Source organism: Apteryx mantelli, chromosome 2 (assembly GCF_036417845.1).
Source record: "Apteryx mantelli isolate bAptMan1 chromosome 2, bAptMan1.hap1, whole genome shotgun sequence".
In the NCBI taxonomy this organism is placed as follows: Eukaryota; Metazoa; Chordata; class Aves; order Apterygiformes; family Apterygidae; genus Apteryx; species Apteryx mantelli.
Window position 1 is genome coordinate 42,632,541 of NC_089979.1, and position 23,735 is coordinate 42,656,275.

Consider the following 23,735-nt stretch of genomic DNA (forward strand, 5'->3'; position numbering starts at 1 on the left):
GATGAAGAAGTTGAACAAGACTGGACCCAGTACTGACCCCTGGGGGACACCGCTAGCTACAGGCCTCCAACTAGACTCTGCACCGCTGAGCACAACTCTCTGAGCTCTGCCATTCAGCCAGTTCTCAATCCACCTCACTGTCCACTCATCTAACCCACACTTCCTGAGCTTGTCTATGAGGATATTATGGGAGACAGTGTCAAAAGCCTTGCTGAAGTCTAGGTAGACAAAATCCACTGCTCTCCCCTCATCTACCCAGCCAGTCATTCCATCAGAGAAGGCTATCAGATCGGTTAAGCATGATTTCCCCTTGGTGAAGCCATGCTGACTACTCCTGATCACTTTCTTGTCCTCCACATGCTTGGAGATGGCCTCCAGGATGAGCTGCTCCATCACCTTTCCAGGGATGCAGGTGAGGCTGACTGGCCTCTAGTTCCCTGGGTCCTCTTTCTTGACCTTTTTGATCTCAAACTGTTTTCAAAGAAAGCAAGAAAAAGACTTAACCCAAAACTGTTGCAGAGTTTATGAGCTTTGACCAACCTGTCATGCCAGCTTAAAAATGTCTAAATTCTGTCAGGGAATTTTATCAGGCCCATTTAAAGAAAAGTTCCAGTTCAGGCTACCTATATCTACATCCTTCCTTTCCCCGTATTTTTTCTTTATAAAATCCAGAAAATAATTGTAAAAAATGCATTCATGCAATGTTAATAGTTAATGCTCAATTAAAAAAAAAACAAAAGTAAAGTTCAACAGCAACATAAAGTAAATGGACACAATGGACAAAAAAACTGATTTCCCTGCACATGCAATTGCACAGGCATGGGGAACTGATGGTGAACTCTTCTATACTATTGAAATCAACACTGCAAGGGCACAGGCGCCATAACTGTTCCAAGACTATCACACTGATAGCACACTCCTAGTTGTGTCCTGTACTCTTCCAGGCAGTGTGCAAGCACAGCTGAGGGAACAAGTGCAGACCGGGAACTGTTCCCAAAGGGCAGTATGGATGAGGCCACCCTGTTTTCAGTGGAGGGGAGAGGAAAAGTTAAGGTATGTGGACAAAAGCTGTGCCATGCCACCTGCCCTCACAATCAAAGAATGGCCACAATCACTCCTTATTTTACTAATATTGATGTAGCCCAAAGTACCTTAGAACAACAGAAGGGCACAGGCTACAAGAAGGATGAGTTTCAAAAAGACATCAAATTTGTAGTTTCCTGGCTGTAAAGTTAGTTGGAGCTGAAGCATCTTTACACCAAAACTCCATTCTGTTCAGGATCCACATAAAGACACGCTTCTTAGGTGAAGTCCTTTGTTTCAAACGTGTATACATCTATCTGGTCTTTTAGTCTCCCAGAAGCATCGCAGCTCTCACAGCTACCTGCTCCAAGGAAGACATTTCCTTCAACTTATCTTCCAGCACCAACAGACGTTTATATCCACATGACTATGCCAACCATCACACGACGGCACGGTGGAAAATGCTTACAACTGCGGGGCCCGGGCTACATCATTTACTCAGCTCGAAGTAAAGGCCCTTAAAAGCGACTTCTGAAGGCTGGTGACGCACACACTAACCGACCGGCCCTGGGCGGCTAACGGGCGGCGCTCGCGCCTTCTCCTCACGGGCAGGGAATTCACCTCCCCCCTCCCCCCCCCGCCCCTCTGTCTCCCGCCCACACGGTCAGATCAATCCACCCCCTTTGACTCGGGGGGGGGCGGGACGGGACGCACAACGTTACCCCCCCTCCCGCTCGGAAACAGCGCCGTGGCCGCTCCAACCAATCGGGGATCCCGCTCTCGCCTTCCTCAGAGAATTGACTTAAGCCAGCCCCCGCCCGCCAGCGGAGGTGACGACAGCCAAGGCGGGGGTGAGCCGCGCTGAGTGGCTGCCGCGCGGGGCAGGGCGGGGCCGGGGGAGCGCGAGCCGGCCGTTGGCGATGGGCGGGGCCTGGAGCCGTTGGCGCGCGGGTTGAAGATGGCCGGGTCGCCCGGGAGCGGCGGAGCCGGTTGGGTTTCTTTGTCTCCTGCGCGTCTGGCGCAGGCGGAGGTTGTGGTTGGGGACTGGATGCTGGAGTTCGCCTGTTACTGCCTGTGCCGGCACTTCAGGGAGGGGCGCACGGCGGAGTTCAGGCGGTGCAGGGACGTGGCGCAGGGTGAGGGTCTGGGGGGCGGTCGTGTCTCCTCGCTGCGGCCTCCGTGCGGGCCGCGGGCTTCCCGCGGCTGGGCACCGCCGCTGCTGGGGCTGCTGCAGCCACCTGGGCCTCCTTGTCTGCGTTAAGCGTGCGCAGCCCTGTCTGTCCGCTCGCGCGCCTTGCCCCATCCCTCTCCCTTCTGCGGCTTCTTGGGGCGACCGGATTCCGGCAGTGGTTTTTAGGTTGTTGCTGGAGCCGTTTGTGTCCAGTGCTAAGGGTTAACTGTTAAATCCATCTCTCCACACATTCTCTATGTCACTGCAGATCGTTTCATCTCTTCTGTCCCATTTCCCTTTTAATACCAGTCTCTTCCTCCCCCAGGGGTATCTTTAATGCTCTTGTCTTGAGCTGACTGACAAGCATTTAATATCACATAGTGCATTTGAGGAAGCTCTTGTGTTTCTAGGATAACTCTTTTAGTTAAAGAGGAAGTTGTAGTTGTCTAAATTTTGCAAGTTGTGGCTTTCAAATAGCTACAACCATTCTGAAAGCAGTGCATCCATGCAGCTTAATATAAATATAAAAGGGTGGCTTTCAGGGTCATCTTTTCTGTAGCACCCTTGCCTGTTTCTACATTTAATTTTTGGCCTGTGTAAGCAGGTTTAGTACACCTGCTTAGCCTCCTAGTGATCATGGTCACTAGATTTGTGGATGTTTTCAGAGTTTCTGAGAATTTCAGAAGGCTCCTAGAATGATATGGGATAGTTTGTTGAGGTTTTATAACAGTATTGGCAACGGTTGCACATAGTGGAAATAAGACAATGCGGGCTGAACCTTCTTAGTTTAATCCACTGGTATTTAGTATTAATATGGAATGGCAGCTGTTCTGGAGCATTCTATGATAACAGTTCCTTGAGTGTAATTTTTATGATCTTGATTCTATGAAGCTTGAATAGGCTTGGTTGTATACCGTCTTCAGCTACAGAGGTTGTGACTTCAGCTGCAGAAAATTCAAGGCTATTGAAAAGTTGAAGAGGTTTTAGTGAAGAGCTACAATTGTGACTTTAAAAAAAAAAAGTATAGAATGCCCTAAATACATTGAGCTCATTGTTTTCATATTCTGAATTCTGGCAGAATGCCAGAAATTTGGCAAGGGATTGCAGTCTAGCAGACAAAGGTGTAATAAAGTCTAGTAGTTGAATTTTGAATGGAAAAATGTGTATTTGGAATGAGGAATATTAACAGAAAGTAACAGAGTTTCCAGCTAACAACTGGAAAAAAATTGTCTGCATCTTGGATATATTGGGTTGATTTATGATTTTTTTTTTTTTCTTCTGTTACAAATCATTTTCCTGAAGATATCAGGTTAGAGGGGGGCTTTTGGGGGAGATGTTTTCTTGACCAAAGTAAACGTGACAGTACTGCTTGTTTAAAATTTTGCTAATAACTGAATACAGTGTCAAACAGAATATGACTAGTGAGGAGATTGATATGAGGAGTTGAGAGGTAAGCAATTTAAAGATAAAATGATGTGGTATGTTGAATGGGGGCTGTTAGGTTAAATTATTAATGGTGCTCATCAGTGGTCTTGGGACTGTGGCTCAGTGGGAGTACAGTAATGAAACTTCATGATGATGTTGGAAAGCAGAGACATTATCAGCACAGAAGCTGACTGAAATATCTGACAAGAAGAATGGGAAGACTTTTGAGGACTAGCAATAGAAACAGTTATACAGAATGCAAGGTCACTTGGAATTACAAACTAATAGCGAAGTTCCTCTAGAATTTCAGACCCCAACAGAGGAGAGTTGGGAATATTGATGCTATAAGATTACTAAATCATCAGCATAATAGTCTGTGGAAAAAGCAAAGTACAGAAATAAGATTGTATTGGAAAAGTTTTTCAGTAGAAATAGAAAAGTACTGCTTTTACGCAATGCAAAGTGAGACCCTACTGCATGCAGTTCTGATTGCCTGTCAGCAGGAAGGTTTACTCAAACTGAAGCAAGAGTGGAAATGAGATAGTAGGAAGAAGAAGGAAACAGAGGTGCTATTTTGTTAGATGAATGATATTTCTGTATAGCTCAGTAAACTGCCAAGTAGAAATAGCTGGGCTAGCTCTTAAATCTCAGGCTAGCTTTTATAAAAGCAGGATGGCAAGGTTACATGCCTTGTGCCTAACTTATCCTGCTTAGGCAGGATATTATGGTCTATTACCTGAACTACCTTGTTTAGGTATCGGCATGGTAAGAAACTGGATTTCTAGTGTTTCTAATGAAAACTAAGAAATTAAATACATTTGTGACCATAGGGAGGGAAGCAACTTAACACCAGTTTAAGGATACTGTTAACAAAAGAATGGATAGTTATAAAATGTGTCAATCTCACTGGGTTTTTTTTTGTTGTTGTTTTTGTTTTCTTTTTTTCCCTCTAGAAGAGTTTACTAGGGCTACATCTACTTGTGTTAGTCTGCACTAATCGTAAGCAATTGGTGCTTAGGACCTGACATCCCTACAAATGTTTCAGAGTTCTTTTTCTTTAGAACAGGTCTAATTTGGTCCCATGAGCTGAATGCCTATTTGCAGCTGGAGCGCATCTTCCAGTTTAGTTTCATGTGAAAGGAATTCCTTCTGTGTACTCAAGACTATTCCATTGTGCAAACCAAAGCACAAAACATTTGCTTTAAAAATGCACTCCTGATCTGGATTAAAACACTAATGTATGTGCACCTTAAGAGAAGAAGGAGGAGCAAAGAAACCTGAAAGATTTCAAGCTACTTGCCAACATGACAAGTTTTGTTCTGTGGGATCTTTCAGCTGCAGTTTTCTGCCTGCTTCAAAAATTTCCTAGCTCTGGCTCCATCTTCAGGACATGATGATAGCACTTCTCTCTATCCATTGAACTCATTAGTCAAATTTTTTCTAAAGCTGAACTCTATTGTCTGGCCTGAAAGCTATATGAATCTGTGATCATAGAGGCACTTTACTGTTACTTTAAACAATGTTCTTTTACTTCCTATTTTAGCTATTAAATTTTACCTATTAACAGCTGTTGTATCTCCTGTCCTCACTGAATAGAATTGCAATGGGGTTCTTTGAAGCCGAAATGACAATATCCTGCTTGATGCTAGATTTTGTAATCAGTCAAGGGTTTCTAAATTAGTTTGTAAGTGCATACTTATCCACTGTTCCTAGGAGACTATCATACAATACTAAGCAGGTAGACTGAGTACTTCCGAGTAAAACAAGGTGCTGTTTGTGTTAGTGCAAAACTTGAGGGTCTCACATGCCGGAATTCTGGTTTTTGCTAGACTGAGAATGAAACACATACACAAGCAGTTACTGAGCTAGGGTGTTCAATCTGCAGCTGTCTTCAGCAAGTCACTTGACATGTTCTTCACTTTTCATGTTTGAATGTTTCTCTATAATGCTGTGAGGATAAATTACTCACAATATGCAGCACATTAGAATATGAAGTGCATAGTAATCAGTATGATGAAAATAATCTCATGATAGCTCCCATTCTAAAATATATAATAATACTTATGACCTTCCAACATTGTGAGGAGGATTTCCCTTGTAGGTTTACATTTCTGACTAAGCTTTCATTGTAGCTTTTACTGGTTTTGGTCTGTCAGTTGCCATAGCAACATTTAAGTGAAGTGTTTGGAGCCTATGTGCTGCTGGTGTTTTGCAGACGTTCCATGGAAATGTTCTCTGAAGCAGACAGTTGTCTGTCTTTCATCATAAGCTACTGAGCAAAACAAGATTTTGTTTATGTATGATGCTGTGATATTTTCCTAATTTAATGAGTATAAACCTGTGATGCACCTCATTGCTTTTAGGTTGCTGTTGTGAACCAGAAGATGAATACATTATTCTGGTCAAATTCTTAAATGTGATTTAACTTCTTGTGACACAGAAGAATATTAACTAATAATCTCCTAAATTTCCAATTCTTTAGAAAACTGATGAAGCATTTTTAAAGTCTTACAACACAGAATCTGGTGTATCTCTAGCCACACTGTGGCATTGCTGGAGCAAGAGTGACTTTACTTTTCTCTTCTTTTCCAGCTGTTATTAATAGCCTCTCCAAAATAGCTACACATCAGAAAAAAACAGTGTATCTCTGCCAGCTTTTGACAAGAATTGCAAAAGGAAAAAGACTTGGTAAATATTCTGATTTTTTTTTTTCACTTCACTTTTGCTGAAGTAGATTATTTCCATGAACTTGTACAAAGATTTATTTGATATGCTGTCATGTAGCTGTTACTAAGTAAATAAAATGACTGAAATATCTACACTTTCAAACTGTTTATATTCCACAGGTGACTGAGCTGTATGCAGTACTGGTGATAATCTGTGCTGACTGATTTAATTGCTTTGAGCTTGAATGGTTTTGTAGTTTTTAAATTACAGGACTTTCTGTCACAATAGCATCAACAGAAGAAATATATTGAAAAAGACTGACTACCTCTTAGTGAGCAATATCTGCAAATGTAAAGTGTGGAGTCTGCATTTTTTTCTGCATGTGTAAATCTAGAGATTAAGGTATGAGGGACAGTAGGTGTAAGAATGTGGATGAAAAGGATGACTGCCTCTCTTCTGTACAGAAAGTCATAAGAGATTCACAGGCGGCAGTTCCTTCAGACTTATTCACTACCACGTCTTCTGTGTGGCCATGTTCACTACCTACTGGTTTGGCCAAGCTGATTCTGCTTTTGTGCTCAAGTTTCTGGCAGACTTAACTTTTTGTCTGCTAGTTCTCACTGCTTGATAAAACTCAGTTGAATTTAGGGACTTCAGAAACAGTCTTTTCAGCATAAGCAGGGAATAAAAAAATAAAAAAATAAAAAAATGTATTCTAGCCTAGCAGTTTGGCAGAGGCTTGTGGTCACAAAACAAAATTTCTTGTGTTGATTGTCAGGTAGTAACACTGTACTTGATTTAGTTCAACTTCAGAATCAAATTATATTGTTTAATTATAGTGACTGTTCGTCACATACAAATTTTGAAAAGTCTCTGGCATTGCATTAAAACTGTTATTCTACATAACACTTGGGAATATGACTTCAATGTGAATTTTTATCTGTTGCAGTATAGGGCATGTCCTGTATGGGGAGGAAGACTCCATGCATTTATATCAGATGTAGTTGCACAATGTACATAGAAAGTTTATATATTGTATGGTAGCTTTTCTAATTAGTTTCTGATGATTAAAATAAGGTAAAGATTTAATGTGTATTGAGCCTGAAAATAGAATAACTTGTTTCAGATGCCAGCTCTTTAAAGCAACTCTAATTTAAACACTTAGATTCTTACAATATTAAAACAAACTTTCATGAACATGTCATACCACTTGAATGAAACAAGGATTAGAAAAATGCTGGAGTGTGTGGGGGAGTTTTATATGATACTATTTAAGTTTTCACCATTTGAGTTATATTGTAGCTGGTATCAAATACTTCTGATTTTTCAGTCTTGCTGAAATTGTTTGCCTTCTGTCAAAAAAAAAAAAAAGAAGACAATCCTTACTGTAAGGAATAAGGAGAAATAGAGATTCTTCTATGGTGTTATATAAAAGGAAGGAATAAGAGTGGCTGTAGTTCAGTGAACACCTTGAGCTAAGCTGGCACTGTCATGGAGAGAAGCAGTTCTGTGCACCTGCCAGCTTCTCCTGCACCTGTGTTTCTTCAGCGCACCCATTTGTGCAAATGTACAATGATCAGACTGGAAAATGCTTGTAGAGTGAGGAAGGGAAGGCACTTTGGCTGGGCTAGATTTCTCCCAGATCTGGTCGCTGATCCTGCTTGCTGGGAACTTCTATTGCTGGGAACACTTATGTTGGCACAGCAGATGCGGTGATACGGATGGTTACTTCTACTTTTTTTTTTTTTTTTTTTTTTTTTATGGTAGTGCTGTGTTACGTTGCTTGAATTTCCCCCTCGGCATAACCTGCTAAAAAAAATAATGAAAAGTTAAGACAGACAGTAATGTAGAGATATACCCTGGAAAATGAGAAATCCGAAAAGCAATTGTATTACAGAATCTATAGCAGTGATAGCAAATGTTTTGATATCCCATGCCAAGCTTATTGTAAAAGTATTATTAATGCCAGCCCAAATACATGATGTTAAACTCAGCACTATTGCAAATGGTATTTTAAATGAACAATAATTAGGAGACACAACTTTTCTTAAAAATGAAACAGTATATTTACTTGCAAAGGTAGGAAGAAAGTCTCTCTGAAAATGAGGAAATTAGTTCAGCTCTCTTAAATACATCTGGAGAAAGACTAAAAATTCTTTGAGGAAAAAGCAGTCGAAATAATGTAAAGTACATATGACTATTGTGCATGAATAATTAGATATATTTAGCTTCATTCTTTAAGGTTTTTTAAATACTAAGTGCTTTCTAAATTTTTATTTTCTCTCTAAGATTGTCATTTTGAAAATGATCAAAGAATTTCACCTTTGGAATCTGCTCTGTCAATTTGGACTTTACTTGAAAGGGAAGAAAGTAAACCTAATAAGCTTCATGAAGATATTCATCGCTTAATTCAGATTCAGGTCTGTGTGATTTGTTCAAAAACTGTTAAGGATGCTACCTATTCGTTTAGCTAAAACAATCTTTTTTTCTTGTTTCCCTCCCCCGCCCCCCCCCCCCCCAAATCTTGGCAAAAATGCATTTCAGCATATCTTGTAAATGTAACTATCTTGGTTTTAGGTTGTAGCGGTCCATATGGAAAAAGGATATTTTAAGGAGGCTGCTGAAGTTCTTGAAAGGCTGTTTACAGATTTGGAATCAAATAAGGTAGTAACAGTACTTTGCATTAAGTTTTTTGTTTTTTTTTTTAACTAAAACTTTTTTTAAAAAAGAAAGTGATTTAGTGAAAATTTTGCTTGCTATATTCACCTTGGCAGCTCATTTCAGGAGAGTGGTGTTGAAAAGAACTTTGCCTGGACACAATTTGGTTAAACAAGGTAAAGATTTAAAGGTGATAATTTGGTTATAACATTCTGTTATATGTTATATATTCACTGTACCCATGGTGTGTTCTGTGCTGTTGCCCAGTATTTCATTATCCTGTTTAACACATGCTAAAATGCAGTTTGTTTTGAATGGATTCAAATGGCTAATATGACTGAATACTGCATTTTCAGTTTGTCTTGGAGGCCGGTCAGTTTGCTCTAGGCTGGATAAAAATATATTTGTTTTGTAAAGAATCCTTAAAGCCACATCTTGTCCAAATTAAAATTCTTTTAACATATTAAATTGTTAATAAAAATCCTTGATAATAGTTTTCCTGAATGAACCAGCCTGTGCAAACTGCCAGCCATTGGATGTGTTTTCATCTGGTTGTCAGCCCCTTGAGGAGGGGAATAGGTTTCTAAGGTAGTGAATACTGCCCACATGGCTTCATTCTAATTCTTGCTTCTGCAGTCACTTATACACCTGTGTCACCTATCAATACAAAAGGACATTTGGGGGTAAGGGGTTGATAGAGGTGCTGGGTGATTCAAAGTAGTAAAATGACTGCTTCTAACAGCAGTTGTTCTTCATCATGGGCAGCAGCAGTCCCAGCTTTGTCTCCTTTCCCACTCCATATGAGAAATGAGTGAGGTGTTGAGGTGTCACTACAGCTTCTGGGAAGGTGGTATTGCTGTCTTATCAGAGTAAAGATAGTATAAACATGCTGGTAGAGGAAGGATGAGTCCCACTGCTCTAATCAGGCTCCTGACTTTTTCTGAACCATTGCAGTGTGCTCTCTTTACATTCTCCCTTGGTTAGTGTTCTGCTGATCGAAGCATCAGAAGGAATGAAAGCTCCTTAGTATAGAGTGGATGTTGTTATATCTCTATCTGGAAAAGATAACATCTGTGGGTCAGGATGCATCCTGGTTTCATGTTCATTGCTGCATTAAGATACAAGTTTGAGCACGCATCTATTTATAACAATAGCTAGTGCACATGCTTGAGTTTGCTGAAACCCATAAACCTACTTATAGTAACAACTTTATTGGGAGCTAATAGGGACTGCTTCTAGGACGCTGAAAAAGGGTAAGAAGCAGGTTTTATATAGGCATAAGAGTTTTGGCCTGTTCTCTGAATGTGTACCGTGCCTGTGTGGGTCTTTTTATACTGCATTGGGTTAGTCAAAAGATAGAACCTCTGACAGTCCCCCACTTTTTCTCTTCATAATGACATTGTTTCATAAACTGTAGAAACAGGTGTAACTCTGACATTTTGTGGAGGCGGCAAGTGATGTTCTGTACTATATTACACTTTTGAGAAAACCAGGATGGAAAAAAGAGCAAGGGAAGGGTTGCAGTCAAAAAATAAAAATAAAAATAAAAAAAGGTGCTGGGCCATATCTTCCTCTGGTATACTAGGACGTGTTCATGTAAACAATGGCATATGTGTATAGCATTCTTCAGGTATACTCTTCATTCAGAGGATTCAACTATTCAAAAAGTGTGGGTTATAGTAATAGTATAGTAAAGAATATCACTGTGCACAAAAGTTAATTCCTGGATATATTGGTCTCTATTTAGGATTCAGAGTGATTGGTGGAGAAAACTCAAGCTTGTAATTACAGTATAGATGTGCCCTTAATGCTATTGTACTAAATAGTCCTTTTCCTGAACTTTGTACTCAGATTTCAGTGGTGATCTGCAGAGGCAGCAAATGAGAAAAGAAAACTTGCAAATGATGGGCCATTTCTGGATGTGCTTTTTGTTCCGTTGATCACACAGCTTTAAATGTTATTCATAACAGGGAATAAAAATAGGGAACTCTGGAAAGTTACAATCGTGATTTATTGTGTGCATACTCAGAGTAAACTCCTGGTGTTACTGCTGGTTAACTCTAGAACCATTTCAAACTGTAGCATGAAGATGTACAGACATATTCAGAAAACTGCTATAATCATCTCATTTATCTTTGTATAACTCTTTCTCAGCACAGAAGAATGATGCTGAGTACTGTAAAATATATTTGTGTGCTGTGTAAAACTGTGCATTTTTTTTTTTTTTTTTAGCCTTTAAGGATGAAGCTGGCAGCCATAATTAAGAGCAAGGATCCATATGTTCCCTTTCTTCAAAACTTCAGTTACAATCTTTTGATAAGTAAAATAAAGTCTTATGTTGAACTTTTCATGAAAGACAATGAAACTAACTTCTTAATACAGGTATGTCAAAACTGTTTTCAAAACCAGTTTCAAAAGAGGGTACATAATAAGATTGCTACTTTCAAGGCATTGTTTAGATGGCGTTCAGTTATTGCATAAGATGAAAGGGAAGCTTTATCTTCCTATCTATGGTTTTATTAATAAGAACTTTGAATGTATATTTAGGAAAGCTAGTAGGAATAAGACTCCTCTAAAATTTCACAAATTTTTTCCACAGCTGCTTTTCATAGAAAAGTAGCATGAAAAAAGGCATAATTAAAACTACATCTGTCATTTCTGTATGCTTAAGAGGACCAATTCTGATCTGAGACTCCCTGAAAGATAATGTATCTGTATGTGGGTTTTTTTGTTTTGTTTTTTCTTAAGCCACTAAAACTTCATATTAAAACTAAAAGATCTAGACCGGTTAATTTGGCTAAAAGCTCTAGGAATGTCAGAGTAGTTAGAGATTTAAAACTATTTTTGCTTTTTTTTGTAAATAAAAAGCTCCTTACAAACTGTATTGTTCAAAAGTGATTTAAAGTTGCTAAGAACAACATTCCTCCTGCAGTTCATCTTCAGGAGGATTGTAAAGAATTTCCCTCATGTTTATTTGCTATAAAAAAAATATTGGATTACTCAATTACAAAAGCACAAATACCTAAAGAATAAGAAGTAAATTTTAAATAAACAAACCTGAAGTTCCTCTGGGTTTTTTGTTTTCCTCCCAGAAAGAGGAATTAGCGTCTTTTTTTTCTTTTTTTTATAAAGTATTCAGAGTCTTAATATCTATATATTTAGACTGTTAAAATTATTGTATTGGGCACATTCAGCTGTCACTTTTTCATGGCAATTTCTTTGAGTCTGAGAAAGGGTAGAGGTTTGGAGGTGTCAGAGAAGGCTCAGAACTCCCCACTAGCATACCTATGCCCTCTGTGTTGCGCCGCCACTGCCTGCACGTCCTTTTTGCTGTCTTTATTGGCACCAATGTGGCAAATCTTTTTTACATTTGAAATATTTTTACTTTAGTCTGAATTACTCTGGGACATGGAGACCACAGCGTGAAGTTTTCCAGCTTCCTCTGTACAGTACATATCACTATTTCCCAGCGTGTGTACCCTGAGTTCTCTACTATCCAAGCATGGAAAAACACTATACCTTTAACTGTTCTTTCCTCTCCTGTTCTTCCTGGATGCCATATGTGGAAGTATAGAAGTCACACACTGCCAGACCATTTCGTTGGCTGCCTTTTCTAGGTTACTATCAATCTTGGAATCTACAAAAGTGCAGCACCTACTGTTCATGAAATTCTTGAGCTTCAAGAAACATTTAGGTTAGTTGCCCTGAATACAGTCTGCAGATACTGCAATACAAAGAAACAGGATCTACACCAAGTAAACATCAATCTGGTTACTCAACAAACAGGGAATACTTTTTAACTTTTTTGAAGGTGTTACTTATTCTAAAAAGTAGATGTGAGGAATTTGGAACAGTACAAATCTTATGGTACTTGAGAAATTCAATAGAGAGTAATGACCTGTTTCTTCCCTTCTGCTCCCCCTGCCCCAGTGGAGGAGAAATCAGTTTAGTTTATGGCTAAAATAGTTTAGGCAGGAAAAGTTACCTTATAAGCTTAAGGTCTGGTAAGACGTGTCTTTTGAATATGTTGTAGGTTTTCTTGATCCTGCCACACACTGCATTGATTGGAGCAAGATGGACTCCTGAGATCTGTCAGTGTTCCATTTCTATTTTAGTTATAAAAGACTGTAAATACTGTGAGAGTACTTCAGTCTTAATTACTCTCTGCCATATATTTCACATATTCTCTGTATGTTCACTTGCTGTGCAAGTATTTATTTTATTTCTCTGGGTGTACATATAAAGATTAGCTGTGGCTATGCCCAAAGTTTCTGAGTTTTTAGCTGTTTAAAAAAAAAATCTGGATTTCGGCTTCTCATTACAATTGCCGTTTTGAAACCACTTATTTTAGTGGTAGTGCTCTTCTGTTAAAGGGTCTGGGAAATAAGCACTGTTAGTCCTAATAGAGGGTACACTTAAATAGCTGCTTACAATGATTATTTTAGGTACTGGTTGGTTTTAATTTTAAAGTATCAACTCCATTTCACGCAGGCAGCCACAAAACAGGTGGAGGCTAAAGAATTAGGAGCAACAATGTTGCAGAACGAAACTGTGGATGTCAGTGAAACAAAGGAAGAAAGTAATTTGGAAACAAATCGGAGGTTGGTATTCGGCAGTGTACTGCTGAGGGACAGCTTGGATATGACTGAAGCTTGTAGAACTAAGAATAGGTAGAATAAAGGATGATAAATTCTAAAGTTACTGTCCAACAGAAGATGGAAATTACAAACACATTCTCTTCTATTTTTTAACTTCTGGATTTTTGATTGTTGCTCTTGGCATTTACATCATATAGCTTGGCATTAACTTTAAGTATTTGTTGGAGATGCACATTTTTCAGTTTAAACAGTTGTCAGTCTTGTATGACAATAAAAACATTGAAATATTTCAAGTTTTCTCTTTATGCTTTTGCTTGTTTTAGTCCTATCTTTTTAATTTTGGGCTATATAGGTCTTCTGGAGGAGGAAGAGTACAAAGAAAGAATCAGTCTGTTCTTTTGTTTACAGTTAAACACTTTATCCACTTGCTTAATGATGCTAGTATTATGGGGAATGTTGCTTCGTAGGAAAAAAACACAGAGCATGACTGACAAGAAGCCTCAAAAAAATTACACACTTTAAGAGATGCTGAGGGAAGTTGGAGCCCCGTTACTGTTTTTGCTTGTTTTCCTTTGACTTTATTTTGGAAAAATAATATTTTAGGTTTATCACTGTTTATCACTACTTGTTTTTTCATGGGTAATAGATTGTGGTTTATGTTCTGGATAAAGTCTGTAATTCTGCAATTGTATACTTAGAATATATGATATCATTTAGGTAAGGAAACTGACAGATGCAGATAAGAGTATACAGGAAGACAAATCATAAATTTTCAGAAAGGACAGTGCCTGACACAATTACATCTGAAAGAGGCTTAATGGAAGACTTGGTCAAAAACCTATAGAAACAATTCTTAGATTGTGAAGAAGTAAAGTATGAAAAATAAGTGTTTGAAATGCCTCATCTCTTCAGCTTAAATACATGTAATGTCTTGTGTGTTTCTTTTCCAAGTAGAGGGAGGGAAGTTTGAATGGGTTTTGCAAAGGAAGGAATTGCTTCCTCTGTACAAGTTCCATGTTTTTCAAGGCCTTTGAGATTAGCTGATGGTAGACTTGTAAATAAACATCAACTGCTTGAATATATTTATATGCCACTGGTTCCATAGCAAAATCTTAGGTTTGTTTGTCTTCTATTTAAATGTTGTTGTTCTATGTGTTGTCTAAAAATGATTTTCTGGCTTTTTTTCTTTTAGCTGTATGGAAGAGCAGAGTATTACAAATCAGTCGTCTGGAGATGCAAGAAAACCCATAGTAAGGTAAAATGAATTTTTTTGTTGCTGTTGGTCATACACATTCATGAAAGTTCTATGTACTTTTTACTTTTTACTTCAGTTATGTTTCTTGCAGGCCTCACTCAGGACAGAAACACAGAAAAAAGAGTGCTCTTCAAAGTGAGTATTAGCTAATTTTTATGCTGTCAAAATAATGCAAATGCTATTTTTCCAGACAAAAAGAATTGGTGGTTTGATAACTGCTATCCAGATAATGTGATTGAATTCATATAAAAATGATTATGGTGAAAACACCAATTGTTGTGTGTAATGTCTACACAAATCAAAATTTTGGGGATATATGCCACATTTAGGGAAGTATGAAATAGCTTAAGATTCCCAGGCAACTCATCTTTCAAAATCATTTACTATTTTCTGATATGCTTTTGTTTTTTATTAGGGTTATGGTATTCTGTCCTGAAGAAGGCGATCAGTATAGTAGTATTGAAATTTGTCTCTTTTGGGCTTCTGACCTAGGTAATTCTGGGGAGTAGAAACTAAGGATGCTGACTGGTTCATGGGGAAAAAAAAAAAAAAAATCTAGTGTAAGATACTCAAAGTTAGGATGTTAATGCCTAACTTTCCTGGTAGTATTTTTAAAATACTTAAATATTGCATAATCAATGTTGTACCTAGGTTCTGAAAAGCATTAGTACCCTATTACCACAAATAGACAACGTTATAGCCTCTGCATGTGGCCAGCTGCTGACTGAAATAACTAACCATCTGCCCACAGAAAGTGGGGATTTATGGTCATTTGTTCATTATGATGCACTCGAGGGAAGAGCTCTGAGATATGTTGGTTACTTGCCTCAAGTAGAAGTAACATGTTTTGTGGAAATGATGGATGCTGTATGCAAAGTATCAGATCTCTGACTTCTGGTTAGTTTCCATTTTCTCTATTTAAAATGAGTGTTATCTGTAGTAAAGATATTTTCACCAAATGGAAAGAATGAATATATCATTGTAAGGTACCAGTTTTTACTTAATTGCTTAAAACATTCTTTTGTGAGCTCTGTCACATACAAAATACAGACTTTTCTTGAAAAAACTGTTTGAGTGTTTGAACTTAGAGGAGATTATACACAGCTTTCACTACATATATGCATGAAGATGTATATTCACATACACAGAGACATACTGAAGTTATCTCAGTCTGCCAAAGAATATCAAAATAATGTACATACTTAATATTGACTTCTCACTGGTCTGGATGTACTTCAATTGTCTTCTAGGTCTGAACAGCCTGCAGAATGTAGAAAAACATGGAGATGCTTGGGCTTGTGGACGAAAAAGGCAGGTTTGTATTTGTTCTCTAATCTAAATGGAGATAAAACGCATCTGCAATGCTTAACAGTATAACTTTTTATTCCAACTTTTATTTGAATATGGCTCTAGGGGTACAATCAAAAATGCCTGGGTTTGGTAATCTCTCCATTACTCAAACTGTGCTACAGCCCCTAAGGTGAGTCTTTAATTTCTAATTGCTAGCATCAAAAAAAATTTTTGTGCGGCCTCAAATATTGTTACTAATGCTCATAAGCCTTTAATTTGTTGAAATGCACTGTTACTGAAGCTTAGTCTGGATTTTCTTTTAATACAAATATATTTTCTGAAAGTTGTGAATGGACAAATTTTTAAAAAACCCAAAACTGCTTCTACTGTTTAGATTGAAGAATTCAGGATATCACTTGCCAATGGGAGTTTAGGGCAAACATCAAAGGTTTCCCCCCACACACACATCCTGAGGTGAAAACATGTCTTTACTTGGGAAACTATTCTAATTTTTATGAACTAAATAATAATGTCTTTTCATAATTCTGCATTTCAAATACTTATTTGCATTCTCTTCACTTTTTTGCATTACTTTAAGATAACTCTAATAACATGAACTAATGCTAGAATTCCCTATAAGTGCAAAGAATATAAATGTGTGCCCTATTATGGAATTGGAAGTTGATTTGACATTAGGGAAGAATGGTTACAAATTAATCTTATGGATTGCCAATTTTATTTGTTTGTTATCATGACGAAAAGCTGAACACTTCTAAACAAAGTTAGTATAAATAGATGTATTCACCTTGTTGAATTTCTCTTAGGAATATCTCTTAGGAAGTAATATGGCATCCCTCTGATAACTTGTGCTGTTACCTAAGCATACTTATATACATTTTGGTGCCAGCTGTTTCTGACATTTTGTTCTTCATACAACAGGGGAGGATGAGCCTACATATGTTTTTTTTCAGATAGTCTTCAAGGAGAGTTGTGCTTAGTCCTATTCCTTTAAAGAATGTTTACTGAAGTCAAAGTACTGGTTACATCTCCAGTAACATGCTGTCCTCAAACTGGTTGAATGCCTAATGGGAGCTGCTGTTAAGATATTTTTACCACCCTCTGTCCCTGGAGGTTGATACAGCCCCTTGCCACATATAAATGCAGAGTTTTTCAGTCTCACAAATCTCAGAAATAGTTACATCAGTGAGAGCCTTCTAAACAGCTGCCAATACAGCCAGTGCCCTAAAAATATTAGCAGTGCTCACTGGATTTGTCTGTTGGCTTCAAAAACATAATAACTTTTTTTTCTTCTTCCTTATACTTGAGTAGGTACCTCATCAGCCAGTAGCTAACAAGCATGCGCATTTTCTTTGACCTTGATTTCAACATCAAGATTTAAGCTAATTGGACCACAGCTGACATAGAAATAAGGATAGCTTTATATTTACCTATTTTTTCTATTGAGGTAGTCTGTATGGGGTCAGCTACCAGCACTGTATCCAGATCTTGCACTCATGCACAGATCTCATTAGAAAAAAATAGATGCTGTGTGCTTAATTCTATTATATTTTGAATTCATTATTTGAGATGTAAAGATTCAATTTACAGAAAAGGACAACATTTGATAGTAGTGAAGAACTGAAAACTTTATAAAAAAAATATTGAAAGAAATTAAAGTTCAAAGCAATGTACTTTGAACATTTAGTAAAGCATACATTTGCTCTTTCTCTGCTGGTATTTATGGCATGATCCTTGGCAGTGAGACCTCTCATCTAGATATTGTATAGAGAGCAATGATATTGGCCTTTTAATTAAGCAGGGGAGTAGATTTACTGTTTATGTGCGTTATGTAAGATCATCTGCATGCATGAAAGAATGCTGTGAATGTCAGAGCTGTTGACTTCTAGAACTTCCTTCTCCATGCAGCACCTCTTTCAATGTTGGCATTGTTTGCTCTTGTTTTGTAAATGGCATTTCATTGCGATGGTTCAGTGCCTGTTTTCAGCCCTTTCATTGCTGTGTTTTCAGTTAGCTACATGCAAACAGTCTGCAGTGTAATTGAAAGAAAATGAACTTTATTTTCTCATTCCTAAATTAAACTCCTTTGGGATGCAAGTGTCACTGACAATTTAGAGAACTATTTGTACTGAAGTTATATCTTGTTTTTGCATGGCAGGTCCTTTGAGTTGTCTAATTAAAATCTGTTTGTCTATTTGCTTAAATAATGTCTGAAAATCCAGGTTTTCAGAATTCAGTCAGACTTGTGTGAAACTTAATTGCATATATTTAAATTTGGAAAAATTCCAGAAGAAGGGTCCCTCTTCTTGCATAATTGAATGATGGTGCATTGCTAGTGGAAAAACTGATTCTAAGGATTAACAAGATCTTTGGATATGTGAGGATACATCTACAGTCTGTCTGGCAAACCAAGGTTTGTTCTACCAGCATTCTGTGCTAGCCAAATGTCAAACAGCCCTGGACTAGACACTGTCACTATGTTAGCTCAAGCACAGTGCTATATTATGTCCAGTGTGTCCAGCCAGTCTTACTAGCTGATAACAATGCAATGATAGAGTCCATACAACTGCCTTCCTAGAAGGCACAGGCAGCTTTTGCGTTGTGTGGGTAGGGAAGTTGTTACTGTTTTATATGGTTCCCATTGAAAAGAGGAAAAAAAAAAGTCTGATTTACCTGTATGTAGGATCCTCATTTGTATGTTAAACTGAAGAAACTTATTTAAAAAAAACTCAGTGTAAGCAATTAAAAGCAAAACAACAAAAACATTTTAACAGCAAATAATTAATCACTGCAACAAATTGACAAGGGTTGTGATTTTCTCTGCTGCTGGAAATATTTGAATTTTATCTGGTGCTATAGGTCAAGCATAGCTGTGTTACTTGAATAAAGATTTTATTTAGGAAGTCTTCTGGCATGCTGCAAAATAAGTTGAACGAGATGATGCCAAAGGAATCTCTGGCCTTTTAAATAAAAAAAAAACAAAAACAAAAACAAAAACAGAAAACTATTTGCTGCTAATATTGCAAAAGATCTGTGTCACTTATTTCTTAATGCAATACTTGGATTTCCAAGCATAAGCAATTACATGAAGTGTTTTTCATAAACTTCTCTAAAATTGTCTATCTGTAATGTTTCCAATTGCTTACAAAGACTGAACTACTGCCACTGGTTCTACTAATGCCACGTTCTTTCACTGGTTAGTGAGTGAGGCGCATCAATGATCACTGCTTCTTGTGGCAAGACTTCTTGATCAGTTTAAGACATGCTATTAGTTGTACTGTTAGAGCAACTCGGACTTTCAGATGTGAAGTCTGTTGGTCTTCATGTAACCCAGTCTGCAATTTTTTAGAATCCACATTTTCACTGAGCATGACTAAATAACAGGGCTTTTGCTAACTTGCTGACTCTCCTGGTGCTTTTATTAACAAAAACACTTTCTGGACTTCTTTGCTGTTTCAGAGCAACTACAAATAAGTAAAGCACAGGCAGTGGTTAAATGCAAAAATAAAATACAGCTTCTTGGTTGGATTTTCAGCAATCTTTTGGTAATCACATGCACACACATGCACATTGGATCATCATGTATTTTACAGAATTGCAGTAACTAATGATTTTTAATAGAGAATCTGCTGGTACTCACAGAAAAGCCCACTTGAGGCCAAATTGACTGTTTGTCTCCTTTCATAATTTTCTGTGGTCCATGAAAGCATCAGAAGTAGCAGGATATCTCTGGTGCAAGCAGCAGAAATGAGCACAGATGAATTAAATGCAACAAACAAACCCCATTCTTTGTATAAGTCTGGGCAAGCTCATTAACATTTTTGAGTTAACGTGTTTTCTGTAAGCAAATCTTTGCCTTTCAGATTTCTGGGAGTAAATTGGAAAAAACGTGCTATCAAATGCATTTTGAAATAGAAATTGATACTTTGTTTTTAAAAACAGTTTTCCTAAACAGTCGTTTCAAGCTGGGACATTGTCCTGTTTTTGCACAGACGATGGACAGTTTTCCTAAGGAGGTGTACTAATGGTACATCAATATGGTTACTGGTGTTTTAAGCAAGGATTCGAAGACAGTTGTGGAGAATTACATTCTATTAGAATAAGGGTGTGGTGTTTTGTTTTCAAATATTTCTCATTAAAATTCTTAACTGCTACTCCAGAGTAAGGAAAAAATGACCATATTTTAAGCACCTGTATTAAAAATGTTTGCAACCTGATAAACTTTTTTAAAAATAGGCATTATATATATATATATATATATATATATATAAAATCTATAATCTGTTGTTACAGATACGTATTTCTATAAAGCTACAATAGAAGAAAGTTGATACTCATAAGTTACTGTAAAGTTAAATTTAAGAAAAATCAAGTATTACATTTCAATTCTCTTTTACTGTGTACAGTCTTATAATCAAGGGATAATAATTGATATTTGTATTGAGAACCTACCAAGGAAGAACTGGTACACTAGACAGTGTCATCAGAAGAAAAGTTGCTTACAGATGTATAAATATCCAAGTAAATCACTCTCTTTTTATAAGAGATATAGCACCCCTTGAAGATTAAAAAGCTTTTAAGGCATGACAGTGAGAATGTAATGTGCTCAATAAAGTGCCAAAAAGTGTGTAGTTATTATCTGGGGATATGGCTAATCTCCTTTTAAATGCAATATGTATAATTTTGCCTTTATCAGCATTTAAAATATTGGGTTTTTTTTTTTTTTTAAGCACATTGAAATTCTATTGCTGTTGATAAGCGGTATCTTTATTCTCAGTCCCCAGGTTGTATCACAAACTGCTAGAGCTTTTGTATTGCGTACTATGTTTTATCAAGGTTAGTGTTGGCTCAGTTAGCCAATAAAGTAAAATTTTGGAAAATGTGTTTTGATTGAAGTGAAATTTTGTCCCATGTTTTTTTTCCTCCTGAAAAATGTGGAATTTGAAGCATTTGGTTTTTGTCTGCTAATGTGTTTAAAACACTTGAGTTGGTAACACTTGTTGTGTTCAGTGTCAAGTTATGATGCTCAAGAAAATCAAAATAGGCCTACTGACAACTAAAACATCTGTGCTCTGTGTAATAACTAGATAGCTGTATAAATATTTGCTTTTATATTTTTTTTTGTAAGGTTAACTCTTAAATTCTTTGTTCATATATCCTGTGGTTTTTTTTCTGCTCTTCCCAAAGCGATGGACACATGCAGAAGACCTGCAACTGAAATCGGGAGTAAGGGAGTTTGGAGTGGGCAATTGGGCTAAAATTTTGGTCCATGGTGACTTCAACAACCGAACTAGTGTCATGTTAAAGGACCGATGGAGAACACTCCGCAGGATTGACCAGGTCTAATTTGGACTGCAAGAATCAACTCTAACTGTTCTTGAGCCTTTCCTACATGAGGACAAACCTAGCTTTTCAGAATAATTTTGACTGTACATTATGCTGATGACTTAAAATATTACAAAAAATGTTTTTGTGGAGTTAAAATACCGGTACAGCCATCAGTCCTATGATTCTAAGGATATATATATTTTTTCCAATCCTATTATTGAGCTTTTTCTGCCTTCAATAGCTAATGTTTTGAATAACTTATTTCCACAGAATGAAATACTCAAGGTCCTGCGATATTAGTCCCAGAGTCTCAAAATTGTTGTTATCCGAAAACGTGGAAAAAGTAGTAAAAAGTATAAAACATCCATATAAGCTCACTTGCTCAGATAATGAAGTCTTAAATATAAAGTCTGGCCTTTATCTACATGCAATAGGTGTCCTATTTTCTGAAATGGGAAAATATTTTAAAAGATTTAAGAAAGGTTAAGTATGTATATAGGAATATTGAATGCTGGCAACGTGTTTAGCTTGGTATAGGCTAATGGTCAGTGCTCTGTATTTTATAAAGGCTTGTATATCTAGTCAGACTGAGCTTTTGATTGTTTTGGTTCCTGCCATAGTCTAGTCTAATCTGATTCACCTTGACATTCCAGTCAGACTTGTCACCTCTGTAGGTAAGTTATACTAGAAAAATCTGTATTTCTGCTTTGGCAAACTCTCAAATTCCTTTTCTTTGCACTTAGGAAATATAATGCTCCATGTAATTTTATATCTATAAGTAATAAAGGTGCTGTATATGTACTGGAGGTAAAACATAAGGGAAGAATTAAGTTCTAGGAGGAAGATTATTCTGAAGTTACCTATATTGACATAATAGCATTTTTATCTTGCAGAAGAGATGGAGAATAAATGGGAAGTAATAGTATGATAGTAGCTCTTAACGTCTCTTACCTTGTGCCACCTACCTTGTCTTAAAAAGGCTTCCTTCTAGATCAACAAAAAGAGGAAGCTTGAAATGTGTGGCCAAAGCGGGGCTCAGTCGCTTGTCTACTTTGGCACTGATAGCACAGACTAAGACATGTTTCATCCATGCTCCCCAGGGTCTATAGCTACAGCACGAACAAGCAACGACCAGCTCTGAGGAGGGTAACTAACTGCATCAAGGTGTCACTTGGTCACTGTGAATCTCCTGCTCATGAGAGGCTGTAACAGGTGGTTGATGGTGCTGTGCTGTCTCTTTTGCTTTAGATTCTATGGAAGAGGATTCCACAGTCTCAGAAAACATATACTGTCCACTCTGTACTAGTATGGATCTAATAAGTTGAACTTGCATGTTATGACACTTTTTTTGAGTGGAATATCTTCAATTCAAATTGTGTTTTCTGTACTGCTGTCCTTGCATAAGGTATTTATTTTTATTTTACAAGAACCTTTCAAGGAAAAGTGTCTGTCTAATGATAATAATAAAATATACTTTTCTCTGGGGTGTTTTTTTCCTGGCTCCAAATGAAAGATATTCTTGAAGGCTGAAATGTTCAGAAAATATTAGGATGATCATCTTGCTACTTTTGGTCTTGGAAGTCTGCTTGCATTTGAGGTAAAAGGGTCAAGTACAGTTACAAAGGCTTGTTTCTTACTGTGGACAGGACCTTGGCAAGACCATGTTCCTCATTCTTGCCACCAGAAAAAGGTTTCTTCTTGCAACTGTTAGAAATAAAGGCAAACAGCAGTTCTTAGGTTCTGCAGAGATGTTGCATGTCTTCACTGTAAATTTTCTCAACCTTAAGGCATCACTTCTTTTTAGTAAACAATGTGAAATTTCAGAAGTTTGATAAAAGAGGGATTAGGTGCTTTAGTAAGGAACACTGAAGCAGCTGTAAACAAACAATCTTAAAATAAAGAATCTGGTATCTGCAATGTAACAAGGGAGCAAGTCTGCAGTGTCCTGCAGTGTCCTTACTGCTGTAAAAACAATTAAACAATAAGTAATGAAACAAGGTTTCTTTTTTAATCATTCTAGGTGAGCAGGTTTACATAGCAATAAGTGATTATTTCCTAAACGTTAACCAAGGCTTTAGTTAACCTCCTGCTAGATGCAAAATTATTTTATTCGGGTTGTAGTTTATTATAATGCTGTAAGAAAACTTCCTAGGTAAAGACAGCTGAATTTATATCACCACTCATTAAGAAAAATATGCCTTTTCAAGACTTTGTTTGCGAAAATCTTATTTATGTTTGCCTGCCATAAAAGTTACTGTGTAGTATTGACATGAAGACTACTTCCTTAACACTTTGGTTAGTC

General features: G+C 37.3%; 1 protein-coding gene across 4 annotated transcripts; it reads left to right on the plus strand.

Moving 5' to 3' along the window:
* The first annotated feature begins 1,973 nt into the window (after positions 1-1,973).
* On the plus strand, positions 1,974-22,914 carry TERF1 (telomeric repeat binding factor 1). Of its 4 annotated transcripts, XM_067290553.1 has the most exons (11): positions 1,976-2,159; positions 6,212-6,307; positions 8,576-8,706; positions 8,864-8,950; positions 11,177-11,326; positions 13,436-13,545; positions 14,735-14,797; positions 14,874-14,932; positions 16,048-16,112; positions 16,211-16,277; positions 21,293-21,371. In XM_067290553.1, the coding sequence occupies exons 1-10, from the start codon at positions 1,982-1,984 to the stop codon at positions 16,274-16,276; spliced, it is 1,005 nt and encodes a 334-aa protein (XP_067146654.1). In that variant the 5' UTR covers positions 1,976-1,981; the 3' UTR covers position 16,277; positions 21,293-21,371. The 4 variants fall into 4 exon arrangements, with proteins under 4 accessions (XP_067146655.1, XP_067146654.1, XP_067146651.1 ...); XM_067290554.1 differs by lacking the exon at positions 16,211-16,277 and having other exon boundaries at positions 1,974-2,012; positions 21,293-22,914; XM_067290550.1 differs by lacking the exon at positions 16,211-16,277 and having other exon boundaries at positions 21,293-22,914.
* The last annotated feature ends 821 nt before the right edge of the window (positions 22,915-23,735 follow it).

Bases quoted from the DNA above. Each gene is read 5' to 3' on its own strand.
- TERF1 (XM_067290550.1), top strand. From the start codon at position 1,982: ATGGCCGGGTCGCCCGGGAGCGGCGGAGCCGGTTGGGTTTCTTTGTCT. The intron at 8,707-8,863 runs GTCTGTGTGATT...TCTTGGTTTTAG, and splicing joins ATCGCTTAATTCAGATTCAG to GTTGTAGCGGTCCATATGGA. The intron at 8,951-11,176 runs GTAGTAACAGTA...TTTTTTTTTTAG, and splicing joins CAGATTTGGAATCAAATAAG to CCTTTAAGGATGAAGCTGGC.